The following is a 15,583-nucleotide window of genomic DNA, read 5'->3' on the forward strand; positions in this document are numbered from 1 at the left end:
TCCAGTCCTGTGCGGCCCCGCCACTCCCTTTTCTTCCCCGGCGTGGCTTGGCTGCTTCGTGAGTACCATTGCCTCTGCCGCAATGTGACACGATGGGCTCCATGCCCTCCCGGATCTTTTGACGGTTTGCCCATCTTGGCTGTGGGTCTTGTTTCACTGTTTGGCTACGACCATTAGCTTTTACTTTTTACTTTTCAGGACTTTGTGTCTGTCACTATTTTCATTTGCATTTTTACCGGTTGAATTGGCTTTAGTTCTGTGTATTGAAGGTGCCTTTATGGTTATATTGGGACCTTGTTAAACCTCCAGGTACTAGCTGGAGATCTCCTGCTATTACAACTGATCACCAGCCGATAGAGTTTAGTTCCCCTGGAGAAAATGGCCGCTTTGGCCATTGGACTCTATGGCATTGAATTCCCTCCCCTCCCCAAACCCCACCCTCCTCAGGCTCCACCCAAAAAACCTCTCGCCTGTGGTGAAGAGGGACCTGGCAACCCTATTCCTTCTCCTTACTCCAGATACACAAGGGGCTGGCTAAAGTTCAACAGTCGTGGTGAGAAGCAATCCTATGTATCCAAGCTACTCTAATAATTAAAAAAGATTATAATTATGTATTTAACATGAATAGTTATTTCTGATTTTACGTATTTGTTTGGTGGAGTGGTGCGAATGTCATTTAGTTGTTACGTGGATCTTTTGGTTAATGGTAAATGTGAACATGGCTGTCTGTGAGCCACTGTCACAGCCTACAGTCTCAAGTATTCTGATATTCCAGGACCATAAATTAGGACAGTAGCCTGGACCAAAATCTCTAAACTTCTGTCTGAGCACAACCATTTTAGTCCCTATTTAGACATATACTTCAAGCAAATTCAATTTTCTGTAATAACGGGTTTAAATAGTTCTCACAATGGCTCAGGCAAAGAGACAAAAACCAAAGAAGATGCGTGGATTACTATCTCCTCTGCTTTTGTTACTTCTGTATAGCATCCCAAGATACTCATAGTGCTATATTGCTTAGGAATAATTTGTACAAAGGAGAGATATTTCCAGGGAATTCAGGATTTTCTGTGTGCTGAATGAACACGTTACACTATGCATATTCTTATCCTGCAGCTACCAGCGGGAACAGAGGGCTGCTCTTGTTACTGCTGTTCTGCACAATTCAAGCCAAGCCCTGCCCTCCCTGTTCGTGTGAGCCACTGCAAGGAAAACTGGGTTGGCGGATAGACTGCTCTTCTCTGGGGCTGAAGGAGTTGCCTCTCCTGTCAATCGACATCCTAATACTTGAGCTGCAAAACAACAGTTTGACCACAGTCCGTCCTGGCACACTGGACATCTTGAGAAAAGTGGAGAGAGTGGATTTTTCCAACAATCCTTGGCACTGCGACTGCTCCATTTTATATTTCAAGATGTGGCTGGAAGACTTCGGTGGAGCTTCTCTTGCCAACATTACATGCGCAGGTCCTGCTTCTGTAAAGATGAAAGCCTTGAGCCAACTGAGTGGGAATGACTTGGAAGGATGCCGGAAGCCTCCCCCAATCAACTGCCTTGATTTCCTCTGGAGGGATGTTCCACTCATTGCTATTGCAGCTTTGGTCTTAATTTTAGCATGCTGCGTTCTGCATTGCTCCAGAAAATTAGCCCGCCAAGCTACTGAACAGCAGCATTCTTTTGAAGTCCCGCTGCTGCAGATTCATGACATGGAAGATCAGAAGTCAAAATAAAGCCCTCATAGCTCTTGAATAAGAATACCAAAAGTCATCTGTTAAAAAGGAAATGTTTGTACAAAAAGCACTGCCATGGCTTGGGTAAAGAAAGAGCATCAGTTGTGTTTTGTTTTGTTATTGCTGAATTTGGGGTGGGGGTTGGAAGGGTGAGTGGTGACTGAGTTTTGGGCCATAGGGATCTTGTCCAGGCCCTAGGACTGCCAGCTCAGCGTTGGGAAATACCTGGAGATTTTGGGGGTGGAGCTTGAGGACAGCGGGGTTTGGGAGGGGAGGGATTTCAAAGGGGTATACTGCCACAGAGTCAACCTTCCAAAGCAGCCATTTTCTCCAGGTGAAATAATCTCTGTCGCCTGGAGATCAGTTGTAATAGCGGAAGATCTCCAGCCACCACCTGGAGCTTGGCAACCCAACCAATCCCCTATCCTTCTAGCCATTAGTCTAGGGTTGGACCTGCTCTGGAGGTGGGATCAACTGGGGCAGGTCTAAGAGAGAACTTCTTTCCTCTAGTCCAGCCTGTTCCAGATATACAAAAGGGAGGGCAGCCGGAAGCAGGCCAGGCGCTCAACACCTTCTTTGTACTCTGTTAAATAAAACACGTTTCTGCAAAAAGTAAGCAAAAAGTCAGACATGACTAAATGGCGCTTGTGGCAGAGAAAGAACACCAGCTGTATTTTGTTTGCTATTGTTGGTTATGTAAAAATTCCCACCATGGCTGTGTTATGTTTCCTGAAACAATGACTGTCACTGGAATAAAACCAATTACAATCAAATTCTGTTGGCTGTGAAAATGATTACTGCATATGCTAACACTGCAGCATGCGGTCATCTGCGTTCGTGGAAATGCTTTCTCATGCACCACAGCTTCTGCTAACTGCAGCAGCGTTTTGCCAGGTCCAAAGAGAATTAAGATAACAAACGCTATGCAAACTATTTCCTAAGTCCTGACCCAACAGAGCCATGTATACAAAGCAGGTACAGTTCAAGTTATCCAGTTAAACGGGATGCCAGGCGAAAGATCCTTAAACTCTCTCTCTCACACACAATCAAACACACTCTCTAGTTGAAAATGATGAGTACTGGGGAGTGTCACTTGGTGTTCATAATGGAATTGTGCTGTGCAATTTTATTTCTGTGTAATAGCAAAATGATTATACAGTACAACTTGGAGTCTGCAGCATCAACAAACAAGTATTTGAGATGGAACATATGGCCTGAATTATGGTCTGCATAATTATCTAGCCTTGTTTAACTTTTTTTTAAAAACAAAAAATATGGTTGGCTTTTAGGCACAGAAAGAAATTTAGAATATTTTAGAATATATTTAGCCCTGTATTAAAATGAATTGTTGTTTGCTATATACAGGCAACTGAAGAGGTAAAGGGGAAGGAAAGATCCACCTTGTCTTCTTAGTCTATTACTTAACTTAAATCGGAGAAGAAGCCTTATCATTACCCAAATGGCTTTGGATAAGTAAGAACTCAAGTTGATAATTGCTAATGCACTTTGTCTCCACAAGTTCATTTCAGCACATATAAGGCCAGTACAGGAATAGATGAGAAAGTGTTTGTGTTGTGAGCGAAGGTCCAGAACTGAATGCAACATAACAGTGACCCTTCTCTCCATACCCCACCTTCCCCACTGCATCCAGTGCAGAAAGCAACAACTTTGCTGTAAGAATATATGCGCGGGGAATCTGAATGTGAGTCTCTGGAGAACAGCAGCTATTGCAATAAGCAGAATTTTGCTTATCAAGTCCAAACCAGCATGCCTTTATCTACGGAATTCTTGCAGAAAGCAGCTAAAACGCCTACATACGGAGAGAGCGTCACCGGTTTATCTACCCAACCACTTCTTTCATGAGCCCAAAGTCACTTCCCACACAGCTCATCAAATTCAGCTGCGTGGCACAAGCTGTGGTGATTACATTTCTTGTTGTCACAACCCACAAAAGCAAGAAATTACTGTCGCAGCCAAAGCTATCTTATCGTGCACTGAAGAATGCCACAGGTCCTATAGGGGGGAAAGTCAAAATAAATAGTTTAAAAGCAAAAAATAAAAGAATGCGAAGCTGTGAACTGACTGGATCCCCCATGTGCTTGAGAAGGAAGGTAAGTGCTGTATAAAGAAAACCTGGTAGTTCAGGCATTATCGGGGAGGCAGGGAGGTTACTGCAGTTCAGCTCCTGCAGGAACTGAAGACTAAGCTTTACAAAACAATATTGGAGAGCCAGAGCAAAGGTTTCTGATTGATAACACCATTGAGGTTCTCAGTAATTTAAACAGTTTTGTAGTTTGGTATTAAATTATCATTCTTCCACAAAACTGTGGAGGATAGTCAGAACTTGTTAAGCTGCATCTAACAAAAATGGATTTATATAACTGACAATTACAACACTGCTGTATAAAACACTTTTATTAAGCTTTGATAAAAGTACCTGCTGTGTTTTAAAAAAATGAAAATAAAGATGCTAATGTCCCTCTTTATTAACACATCAGGTTTCAAAGTCATTTAACAATAATGGGTTTTATTTGCTTTAATTTTTTAATTCTAGGTATGATATGAATTAAGTCTTATGAAAGTTTTTTCTATAAAGTTCATGCATCACAGTTTTGCTCTTGTGAGAAGCCCCTTAACACCTTTTCTTGGGGGGGGGGGAGATTTCCTCTTGTGTAGAGCTTGCTGGGCAGCAGTGGGCATTTTGTAAGCCATTTTTTGAGCCAGGCTCAGATGCCAAGGGGTCTTTGCCTATAGGGTTGCCAGGTCCCTCTTCACCACCTGTGGGATGTTTTTGGGGCGGAGCCTGAGGAGGGCGGAGTTTGGGGAAAGGAGGGACTTCAATGCCATTGAGTCCAACTGCCAAAGCTGCCATTTTCTCCAAGTGAACTGATTTCTATCGGCTGGAGATCAGTTGTAATAGCAGGAGATCTCAAGCTAGTACCTGGTGGTTGGAAACAAACAATAAACCCCCTATGCTGCACTAAGTAACGTTTAGATAAAAAAAACAACAGCGCGAGGCTCACAACTTTCACTATAAAGCAATATAAATTTTACTATAGTGAACTAAGATAATTACAACATGCAGAAAACCCCACAAAGTGCTGTACAACAAACCCTAATAGAAACAAACACACACTGCTACTATGTATCAATATATACAATGAAAGAATCCAGTTCGTAGCTTCAAGAAACCATATAACATCAATAAGCAAAAATCTTTCACAGTACCTGGTGGTTGGCAACCCTATTTGCCTGCCTTGCAGAGGGCTGAAGCTTTTCAAGCAATGGAAGTTCAGTCTTGCCACTCCAGCCAATCCAGCGGCCCAGTGACCCAAGCAGTTGCTTGATGTGCATAATCAGTGAAGGGCAGCAGTGTAAGAGGAGGCAAAAGGTGTGGCTTGGACCTGTCGTTTCACAGACATGTTGCTGCTGCCACATGGATCTAGGGTGGGCTGCAGAGGTGCAGCAGCACCCATGAGTCTGCTGGGGTCCACGGCATCCTTTTTGTGCTTTTTCAGGTCCCCATCCATACCCTGAGAGCCAGCGTGGTGTAGTGGTTAAGAGCGGCAGACTCTAATCTGGAGAACTGGGTTCAATTCCCCACTGCTCTGTTAGAAAATTCCTCCTAATGTCTAGATGGAAACTCTTTTGATTTAATTTCAACCTGTTGGTTCTGGTCCAACCTTCTCCACACCCTCCTCTATATGACAGCCCTTCAAGTACTTGAAGATGATCATCATATTCCCTCTCAGTCTTCTCCTCTTCAGGCTAAACATACCCAGTTCCTTCAGCCTTTCCTCATAGGACTTGGTCTCCAGACCCCTCACCATCTTTGTTGCCCTCCTCTGGACACGTTCCAGCTTGTCTACATCTTTCTTAAATTGTGGTGCCCAAAACTGAACACAGTACTCTAGGTGAAGTCTAACCAGAGCAGAGTAAAGCAATACCAGCACTTCTCATGACCTGGACACTATACTTCTGTTGATAACAGCCTAAGATCGCATTTGCCTTTTTAGCTACCGCATCACACTGCTGGCTTGTGTTCAGTGTTTGGTCTACTAAGACCCCAAGATCCTTTTCACACACAGTACTGCTGAGACAAGTCTTCCCCATCCTATAATTATGCATTTTATTTTTCCTACCTAAATGCAGAACTTTACATTTATCTTTGTTGAAGTGCATTTTATTAGTTTTATTAATTTAATTACAAATTATTAGTTTAATACAAAATTAATTGTACAATTTCCTGTTCATTTGAGATTTTTCACCCAGGATTATCCTGGTATACAGGTTATCAATCCCAGTTACCCTTTTTTGATCTGTCTCCCCAGCTAATTCCCCCAACTAATGTGAAAACTGCCTACTTAGGGTAACACAATGCCATAGAGCACCCCCTGCAAAGCATACATTTTCTCTTGGGGAACCGATCGCTGTAGTTCCGGGGGATCCCCAAGTCCCACCTGGAGGCTGGCATCCCTACTCACTACTGGGCAAGTATCTGCTAGACTCAAAACCACCCATCTGGAACTAGCAGGGAAGCAATTTGCTGGGGCTGTTGAGAAATGTAGTTTTGTTTGAAGTAGAAGGCAAAGGCATTCAGCTCCTGAATCTATGCTATGTAGACTTCTCCACATTACATAACAGTGGAACACCAGCTTACTTCTAAATCCAGCTCCAGAACCAGGAATAAAGAACATTCTTCCTCTGCCTGCACCAAGGCAGTTCTGGGATTTGTGTGTTCTTATTTCAGTGGGAATTACTTCCAAGTGAACATGTATCAGATGCTGGCTGCAATACTAACCACAACACACTCACTAGAGAAGTAGCAGCTTTGGGATCACCTTAAAAAAACCCACAACCTTGGCTAAGCTGGAGCTGCCAGAGAAGCCCTGAGAAACAGTGGAGGAATCTGCCATGGAAGGGGGTCCTAGGCAGCCCTTCCCTACCAGATAGGGTTGCCAACCTCCCAATGGAGACTAGAGATCTCCCAGAATTAACACTGAACTCCAGACAACAGAGATCAGTTCCCCTGGAGAAAATAGCTGCTTTGGAGGGTGGACTCTGTGGCATTGTGAACTGTTGAGGTCCCTCCCCTCCCCAAACGCTGCCCTCCCCAGGCTCCACCCCCAACCTCCAGGAATTTCTAATCCTGGAGCTGGCAACCCTACTTCCAAGACAGGGCCATTTCCCCCTGGCCATCCCCTTGGTCAGCCTCTTTCTCTCTCTTTGCAGTCTGTTTCTTTGTAGATGCCTCTGTTGGCTGCTTCGACTGATGGCCTCTTTAGCCTTGCCACCAGCCCTCAGAGCAGAGGCCCACCAGGAATTGTCCTGGTGAAATTAATGGCTAGTCTGCCTCTGAAGGAAAGAACTGAGTATTAGCCAAGCACATGTTGTACTACCTATTTCTTCCAGTACAATAAAAGTATTAGTCTTTAAGATACCACAACACTCTTCTGTTGTATTTATAGCAACAGAATAACATGCAGACCCCATACATTTCAACAGTTACACTTCCTCATTTTACAATTTGTTAAACACTTAGCTGGCTTTCTTAACATAACTTGCATGTTCCAAAGCAATATGCCTCTGATTAACATGGCAACAGATCTTTAAACTGTCACAATGCTACAGCAATCACCATTTTTTAAAACTCCCAAAGCCACCCCCCAAAACCCATGCAGGGAAATCTTAGTAGCCATGAGGGGCTGAGACAAGAAAATGTGCCAATGTGGATGGGACCTTGAAGTACTCAGAGTGGAAACACAATTTGATTGCAATCTTTCCCAAAAGGTCATATCAAACCACGTTTTAGAGCAAAGCAGCAACAAAGCACAAAAGGGACTATTAGGGGATGATATTGTGTGGATGCTTTAAAAAAACAAACCTGCTCTGTTTTGGATGCCAAAATGAAGCAAAGCCCCTGTATGGATGTACCTTAAGATGCTTCTTAATTTCTTACTTGATTTGTCATCGGCTTGTGTTCTGCTCTTGATCTTGTTGACTATGGATTCAGTCAGTACCAATTTAGGGATGATTTAGAGGCAAATGAGCTGAATACTAACTTCTTGTACAATGTGCTTGTCTTTAGTTAAGGCATGTGCAAAGTGAATTGGTATCATATCCTTGGCATGACAGCAGCATCCTTTCACCCCTGGTAAAAGGAAGGGCTCATTAAGCTAAAAGCATATAGCCTTAAATGTTTTTAGTTTGTGGAAGCAGCCACTTAGCTCTTAGATTGCGGAAAACTTGCCCCAGCAAATGTTTATTATTTTCATAATTTAAAAAAAAATTGTGATGTAGATTTATTTGTAGCTTACTGTTTGTTAGGGGTTTAATAACACAAGAGTTATGAACACAAATATTTTCACTTTTATTAGGGTCATCAAGCAGCACATACTAGCCCAGCTGCTACTGTAAGTGTTGTGGCTTCCTCTCATTTTTTGTCATGAAATCATGAATTCCTATATTCATACCCTTTTAATTGTTGTACTCTGGCTGTTTATATTTAGGGCTGGCTTCAGGTTTTAGGAGGCCTGGACGACGTGCCCTCATGTGGGCATCTTGCCCTGGTACTAGGGCTGTCGATTCGGTTCGGCCCAAACCGAAAAACCGCCGAATTTCCCCCGATTCGGCAGTTTTTCGGTTCGGATTGAACCGAACTGAAAAAGGGGGAAAACAGGGAGCCGAATTCGGCGAGTAAATAAATTCCGCAAATTCAGGGAGTCCCCTGAAGGTACGCGGGGGGGGGGATCTGCGCCTCCCGGCTGGGAGAGGAGCTTGACAACCCACCGCCCCTCTTCCCGGGAGTTCCAGGAAGAGAGGAGGGGGGGTCTTTAAACCCCTCTGCCCTGCCTGCGCAGACAGCGCAGAGGGGCTTGACAACCCACCGCCCTCTTCCTGGGAGTCCCGGGAGTCCCGGGAAGAGGGGCGGGTGGGTCTTTAAACCCCTCTGCCCTGCCTGCGCAGACAGCGCAGAGGGGCTTGACATCCCACCGCCCCTCTTCCTGGGAGTCCTGGGAAGAGGGGCAGGGGGTCTTTAAACCCCTCTGCCCCCCCGCGCCTTCACGGAGCTTCCCTGAAGGTGCGCGGGGGGCCCTTTAAACAGATCTGCGCCTTCCAGCAGATCTGTTTAAAGAGCCCCCCGCGCGCCTTCAGGGAAGCCCCATGAAGGCCCGCGGAGGGGCCGAATTTTCCCCCGAACTCTGGATCCAGCCCGAATTTCAGGGATCCGAAGCGGGGGAGTTCGGACTTCGGCACGGCCATAATTTAAAAGGGCCGAATTTTGCCGAAGCCGAACTTTACCGAATTTTTTTTTGACAGCCCTACTTGGTACACAGCATGCACATTTGCAGGGAGTGGTGGGGACCCTTTCACGCCCTTTCAAGTGCCCTTTTCAAGCATTGTGTTTCCAGCAATCTTATCCCACATAATAGGAAAGGGTATTATATGTAATTATCTCAGTACACGCCACCGTTATTGTGCCTGAAAAACACAATGCATGTATAATTCAGTTTCCAGAATCTGCAAAATATGTGTGTTGCTCTTTTCAGACAAAATGGTGATTGTGCATACTGAGATTATCACACATAGCATGCTCTCCCAGTACGTAGGATATAGGGTTGCCAGACAGGGCCTGGCAACCGAGGTGGAACTTCATGGCAGTGGGGACCCTCACCGGCAACATAATCATGTCACGAGTGTCACCAGTGACACACTGATATCACTGCCAATGTGTCCAGTAGTGATGTCAGCACATCTCCAGGGGACACCATGGACAATCTGGCATTTGGCAAAACTCTGTGGCAGGTTTGACCAAATGCCAGAGTGTCCCTGGCTTCCCCCCACCAATGCAGTGCCATCACTTCTGGGTGCACAGACAGTGATGTCAGCATGTAGGGATGCTGCCAACTCCCCTGTTTCCCACTACTATTTTCCTATAAGCTAGATGAGCAGTGATGGGGAGGCACCAGCTGGGGGCAGGAGATCTATTGCCCCCAGCGGGGGGATGACAAGCCTAGCATAATGGGAGTACCAGAAATCTAATGCCCAAAACAGGCTAAGATCGGTCCAGGTTGGAGCAAAAAAGGAATGTGAAAGAGTCACACTCCCCTGCCATCTCCAGATGTCTTTCCCATTAGGGAATGGAAGGTCGTGCCAGAAATTCCTGCAACTTCGCAGCTGAGAATGAAGGAGGTGAGCAACTGTCAGCGAAGAACAGCAGAAATGTCTGAGGGTGGTCAGCTGCTGCTCTTTGCTGCTAGCTACTCACTAGGGTTGCCAACCTCCAGGTAATAGCTGGAGATCTGCTATTACAACTGATCTCCAGCCGATAATCAGATCACCTGGAGAAAATGGCCGCTTTGGCAATTGGACTCTATGGCATTGAAGTGCCTCCTCTCCCCAAGCCCCACCCTCCTCAGGCTCCACCCCAAAAACCTCCCACCGGTGGCAAAGAAGGACCTGGCAACCTTACTTCTCACCCTTCTGAGCAGCTAGGCAGTGACTGAGTACAGCATCATCCTGCTCTCCTTTCTTCACCTTCTCCCTCTGTGAGACAGCTTCTGGCCACCAATGCTTAAGTGCTAACCGATCTGTGTGATAATAGCCTACTTGGTGTAATACAGCAATACTCAGTGGCTCAAAAGCCACATGCGTCTCCTTGGCATGCCACCTACAGGTCTTCTGAGCACTGGGCAAAGCCCTTGCCTGGTAGGGCTTGTGGTTGGCAGATGGTTCCCACCTTGAAACACCCTCCTGAGGTGCAGGCCTCATGTCAGGGATGGAAGTAAATGTGACTCTTTGTGATTGATGGTAATTGCAGATCTGAGTTCTCCACAAGCTGTCAAGTGAGTACCACTGGTGTAATGTACGTTTGTTGCCACTGAGTGACCAAGTTGCAAATGCTTTTGTTTAGAAGACAGATCAGGCATGCTCCTGGAGTGGGATGGGGGGAATGACAGAGCCTAGGTGGATGCCTGGCTGAGTCCTTCTGAACTGTGAACAAAACTTCTGAACGAAACAGTTATACCCTTCCACTGCTGTTATGGCCCCCAAATATCACACCTAGGACATGTGCAGGTTTCAAGCTACAAGGAAATGCAGGGATATTTGAGACATCAAGGGACAGCCACAACCAGAGCTTTGTATCAAAGGGAAGGAAAACAATTGATTCGGGTACTGAAGTATCAAGACATTCTTATTTCCCATTTAAATTGAAACCTTCAATAATATTTCTTGTTCAAAACATTGCATAATAGTTCATGAACATACCTTGCCTTATTTCACTGCGCTGATGCCATATTCTCAATTTTCAGAATGGTCACACGGAAAGGATTACTGATATTTCTCTTCCTTGAAACCAGCTATGTACGTTCCTGTCCTGACCTCTGCACGTGCTCTCCTTCAGAGCACCAACCACAAAAAGTAGACTGTAGCTTCAGAGAACTGGAAACTCTTCCACTTCTACCCAGTTCAACACAAGAACTGTACCTCCAGCACAACAAGTTGAAATCGATACCTGCAGGAGCATTTGATAACCTTCAGGTGTTAAATGTTATCAATTTGTCTAGCAATCCATGGCATTGTGACTGTGGCATTTGGTACTTGAAAAACTGGGTGGAAGATCAACCCGGAGACCTGCTTAGCAGTGGCGTGAAATGCTTCACTCCTCTTTCACTTCACCAAAAACCTATATCTGAGCTAACAAAGGAACTTACTTCTTGTTCCAGTCCCAGAAAATGTTGTTTTGATTTCTTGTTCGTTGATGCATTCCTCCTCCTTCTTCTTGTGCTCTGGTTTAGTTTTCTGATTGGGAGTCTCATGATTGCAAAAAGGATTACATTTAAAATGAAAATCTGAAGCAACAGCATGGAGATCCTTGGCATGTTACCTTCAAGTTCTAATCAGATGAAAAGAAGACGAGGAAGAGTCTGGAGTTATTCATCATTTTAGTGTCTATTGCAAGCAGGAAGAAAGGTCAAGCAAATTATTTCTGATTACCATTAAAAGTACAGTGGCACATGGGGAAAAATTGGCATTACTGGCTGTTGTTTTAAGAGCTGGAATTCAACAAGAAAGAATATGTTCATGGAACATCCCTGTATTTAATTGACAAAGCAGATCCACACAGCAGAGCCAGCTGTGACAGCAAATAATATAAAAACCTCGGTGTTTGCACAAAAATCTGAGTTGTTTTTTTAAAAAACAAAACAAAACAAAAAACTCTAATGTGGTGGTCCCCATCCCCAAGTTAATAGCAACATCTGCACAGATATTGCAGAAAAAGAGAAAAGAAATTTCAGTGGTTTTACAATAATTTAGGTTACCATAAAAGCCCCACGTGACACACAAACAGAGGTGGTGGAGCTCAGAAGGAGGCGAACGGAAGGAACCAGAAGGGGAGAGAAGGAGATCCAGTGCCTGTGTGGAGAGGGATCCAGAGCCAGCAGCGCTGGGGGACAGAAATGGGATTTCCCCTCCCATGGGAGGCTTCTTTTCAACCACAACATGCAATGTTAAGATCAAGTCTGAAAGAGTTTCAGCACCTTTTTTAAAAAAAAACAACTTAGTGAAAGCAGCTGCAGGGGTTGGGGGAGTCATATTTCCAGTGTATTCACTTAACCCAGTGGGAGCAAAAGGCAAGAAAGCAAAGCCAATCATTACCTCTCCCCCCCCACCCCCCGCACTTCCCCAAATGCATACTGTGGGCTCCTTTGCTTTCATATTCCTCAAAGCTTGGAGGCTGTTGGGTTAAAACAGTTTGAAAAACAGGCTTGGCCACACTCCTTTCCGTTTCTGAAGAAATTACTTCGTGATGGAAGGGAGGGTGCAGGTTTGGGAGTGGGGCGGGCAGGAGGCAGGTCACGCACTCCCTCGTCCACCTTTTGGCAGGTTTGATCAATCATTGGCTAATATTTGTCTGTATAAAAAAAACAGTTCCCAAGATTCTCCTCAGACTTCCAACACAGAAGCCTGGACAGACGTGTGTAGGTAGGGACAGGACTGAATCTGAACGGGGCCTGCCTCGTCTCTCTTTTTTACTTTCTCCAATGGAAGGGAACTGCTGCAATGGGGAAAACCAAAGAACCATAGATGTGGGTAACACTGCCCACTACTCCTGATATTGTCCCTTCCAGTTCTAGAAGACCCTGTGCGGGGAGTAGAGCAAGTTGTCTTGGTCTTCTCAATGAGATGTGCTGATTTTTTTAATTTGAGGAGGGTCTGTGGCAGTGGCAGAGCCTCTATTTGGCATGCAAAAAAAGCCCAGGTTCAGTCCCTGGCATCTCCAGTTTAAAAGGATCAGATAGTGGGTGATGGGAAGATCTCTTCCAAGACCCTGGAGAGACACTGCCAGACTAAGTAGATGAGACACCTTCTCGCGTTCACAGACATTTGTTTGTTAATAAATTTATGCTACTTCTTTAATATCATAATGGCATGGGCTCAGTTGTGTGTATTTCATTTATTCAGCAAGGATAAAGAGCCCACAACTCTGCAAAACAGGCAGGCTGCCTGTTCTGAAGGTAGGGTTGCCAGGTCCCACTTTGCAACAGGCAGGAGGTTTTTGGGGTGGAGCCTGAAGAGGGCAGGGTTTGGGGAGGGAAGGGCCCAATGGCCAAAGCTGCCATTTTCTCCAGGTGTGACAGCAAATAATATGGGAACCTCAGTGTTTGCACAAATGGACACGATGGACAACACAAACTGATCTCTATCGGCTGGAGATCAGTTGTAATAGCAGGAGATCCCCAGCTACTACCTGGAGGTTGGCAACCCTATCTGAAGGGGAGGGGAGAATAAATGAGAACAGTCTTCTGGTGCTTTAACTGCCTCCCACCTTATAGTTTATACAAGCAAAATGGACAAAAAATAAGGAAAAGAGGCTTGAATAGAAAAGTCATAATAAATGAAATAAACAGGAGCCCAGGTAGCTACCATCAATAGCAATTGACCAAAAACTCCCCCCACTCCCCACCCTACATAAGCAGCTCTGCTTTATTCTCTCCCAGTCCCAGGCCCACTTTAGAAACAACTATTCAGAGCATTTTTCACAGTTACAATTCTCAGGTCATGCAATTCCCATCTTCACATTTATAGATACTAATTTGTTTCACTTTTCCATTTCATCTTGCGTTAGACTTCTTGTGTACTCCACATTGCTGTAGCTAGTTAGGACTGTCTCATGCCCATTCTGTATGAACGGATTAGTCCTTTAATTGAATCTTGTTTTACATGGGCCTCTCTTTGTAACACCCCACACATCTAATTCAGAACCAAAGTATGTAGTATCTAGGGTAGTCAGGTCCCTCTTTGCCACAGGCGGAGGTTTTGGGAGCAGAGCCTTAGAGGGCAGGGTTTGGGGAGGGGAGGGACTTCAATGCCACAGAGTCCAATTGCCAAAGCAGCCATTTTCTCCAGGTGAACTGATCTCTATCGGCTAGAGATCAGTTGTAACAGCAGGAGATCTTCAGCCACCACCTGGAGGTTGGCAACCCCAGTAGTATCCTCAGAGGGGTGACGGATGAGCTTACCTATCTTCCTTCAGCTCACCCTTCAGTCCTGCTCTGTAGCCACCTCACAGGAGACTCTGGTAGCTTCAGCAATAGGTCTGTTTACTGCTGCCAACTGGGAGAGAACCTTTGCAGATGGAGCAGACAATACGAACATGGGGAGATTACAACCAACACCGAGAACAAGACCTAAATGAAGCTTCTCCCATATAGGTTTTCAGGGGAAATTAGGGTTGCCAATTCTGGGTTAGAAGGTTCCTGGATGGTTTGGGGGTAGGATTGCCAGGTCCCTCTTCGCCACCGGCATGAGATTTTTGGGGCGGAGCCTGAGGAGGGTGGGGTTTGAGGAGGGGAGGGACTTCAATGCCCTAGAGTTCAATTGCCAAAGCGGCCATTTTTCTCCAGGTGATCTGATTCTATCGGCTGGAGATCAGTTGTATTAGTAGGAGATCTCCTGCTACTACCTGGCAGTTGGCAACCCTATTTGGGGGTGGAGCCTGTTGAGGGTGGGGTTTGAGAAGGTAAGGTACCTCAGCCATACAGTCCAGTTACCAAAGCAGCCATTTTCTTCAGGGGAAGTGACCTCTGTAGCCTCAAGATCAGTGGTAATCCCATGAGCAATCCAAACCCCACCTGGAGGTTGGCAACCCTAGCAGAAAGCAGTGCTCACTTAAAAGTATACACCCTTACATACATCACACATACTTCATGCATCTGAAGAAGTCTTAACAAAAGCTTCTGTTAAATTTTGTTACTCTTTAAGTTGATCCTTGACTTCAGGTTTGCTACAACAGACTAACATGGCTACCTCTTTGCTCAGGGAGACTGCCAGTGTAATTCTAAACAGTTACACGCTTCTAAATTCATTGAAGTCAAACCAGTAAATAACAATAATATTAAAACTAATAAATAATAATAAATCGTCTATAAAACAAGATTAAAAGCAGCAAGCCAATTCACACAAAAGTCCCGCTTTACATAGCCCATGGAAGGACAGAAAACACAGGGTGGTTCCATGCTTAGAGTGTTACAATGGGCCAGTTTTGAGGCTACTTTTTAGACTATTCCATTGTGATCGGGCATGTAAAAAGTGATTTGCATCAATGATGTGTTTACAAGGGCCAATTTGTTCACTTTTCCCTATCGTGGTCTCTGTCACATTGTGAGGCAAGACTAGCTACTGTTTTGCCCCCCTTTGCTATTGCTGCCACCACTCTGGGTAAAATTCAGCCTCTCTCTCCCTTGTGTGGGTTGCCCAAAGTCAGTCTCACAGGAGTGTCGCTCAGCAGCACACCAAGTGGCCAGGCAGGTGGGTAAAGGCTTGGTCTCAGTCGAGTTAAACAAACTTTA

The 15,583-nt window shown here is 45.2% G+C and overlaps 2 protein-coding genes across 2 annotated transcripts; both read left to right on the forward strand.

Moving 5' to 3' along the window:
- Nucleotides 1-1,079: 1,079 nt before the first annotated feature.
- On the forward strand, nucleotides 1,080-1,727 carry LOC130475337 (platelet glycoprotein IX-like). Its single transcript, XM_056847097.1, has one exon. It carries the CDS (start codon nucleotides 1,080-1,082, stop codon nucleotides 1,725-1,727), a length of 648 nt encoding a protein of 215 aa, XP_056703075.1.
- Nucleotides 1,728-3,754: 2,027 nt separating this feature from the next.
- LOC130492239 (platelet glycoprotein IX-like) lies at nucleotides 3,755-11,640 on the forward strand. Its single transcript, XM_056866041.1, has 2 exons — nucleotides 3,755-3,838; nucleotides 11,042-11,640. The coding sequence occupies exon 2, from the start codon at nucleotides 11,043-11,045 to the stop codon at nucleotides 11,583-11,585; it is 543 nt and encodes a 180-aa protein (XP_056722019.1). The 5' UTR covers nucleotides 3,755-3,838; nucleotide 11,042; the 3' UTR covers nucleotides 11,586-11,640.
- Nucleotides 11,641-15,583: the final 3,943 nt, after the last annotated feature.

This window comes from Euleptes europaea, chromosome 1 (genome assembly GCF_029931775.1).
Source record: "Euleptes europaea isolate rEulEur1 chromosome 1, rEulEur1.hap1, whole genome shotgun sequence".
Taxonomy (NCBI): Eukaryota; Metazoa; Chordata; class Lepidosauria; order Squamata; family Sphaerodactylidae; genus Euleptes; species Euleptes europaea.

Coding starts and splice junctions, on each gene's coding strand:
- LOC130475337 (XM_056847097.1), top strand. CDS start 1,080: ATGAACACGTTACACTATGCATATTCTTATCCTGCAGCTACCAGCGGG.
- LOC130492239 (XM_056866041.1), top strand. CDS start 11,043: ATGGTCACACGGAAAGGATTACTGATATTTCTCTTCCTTGAAACCAGC.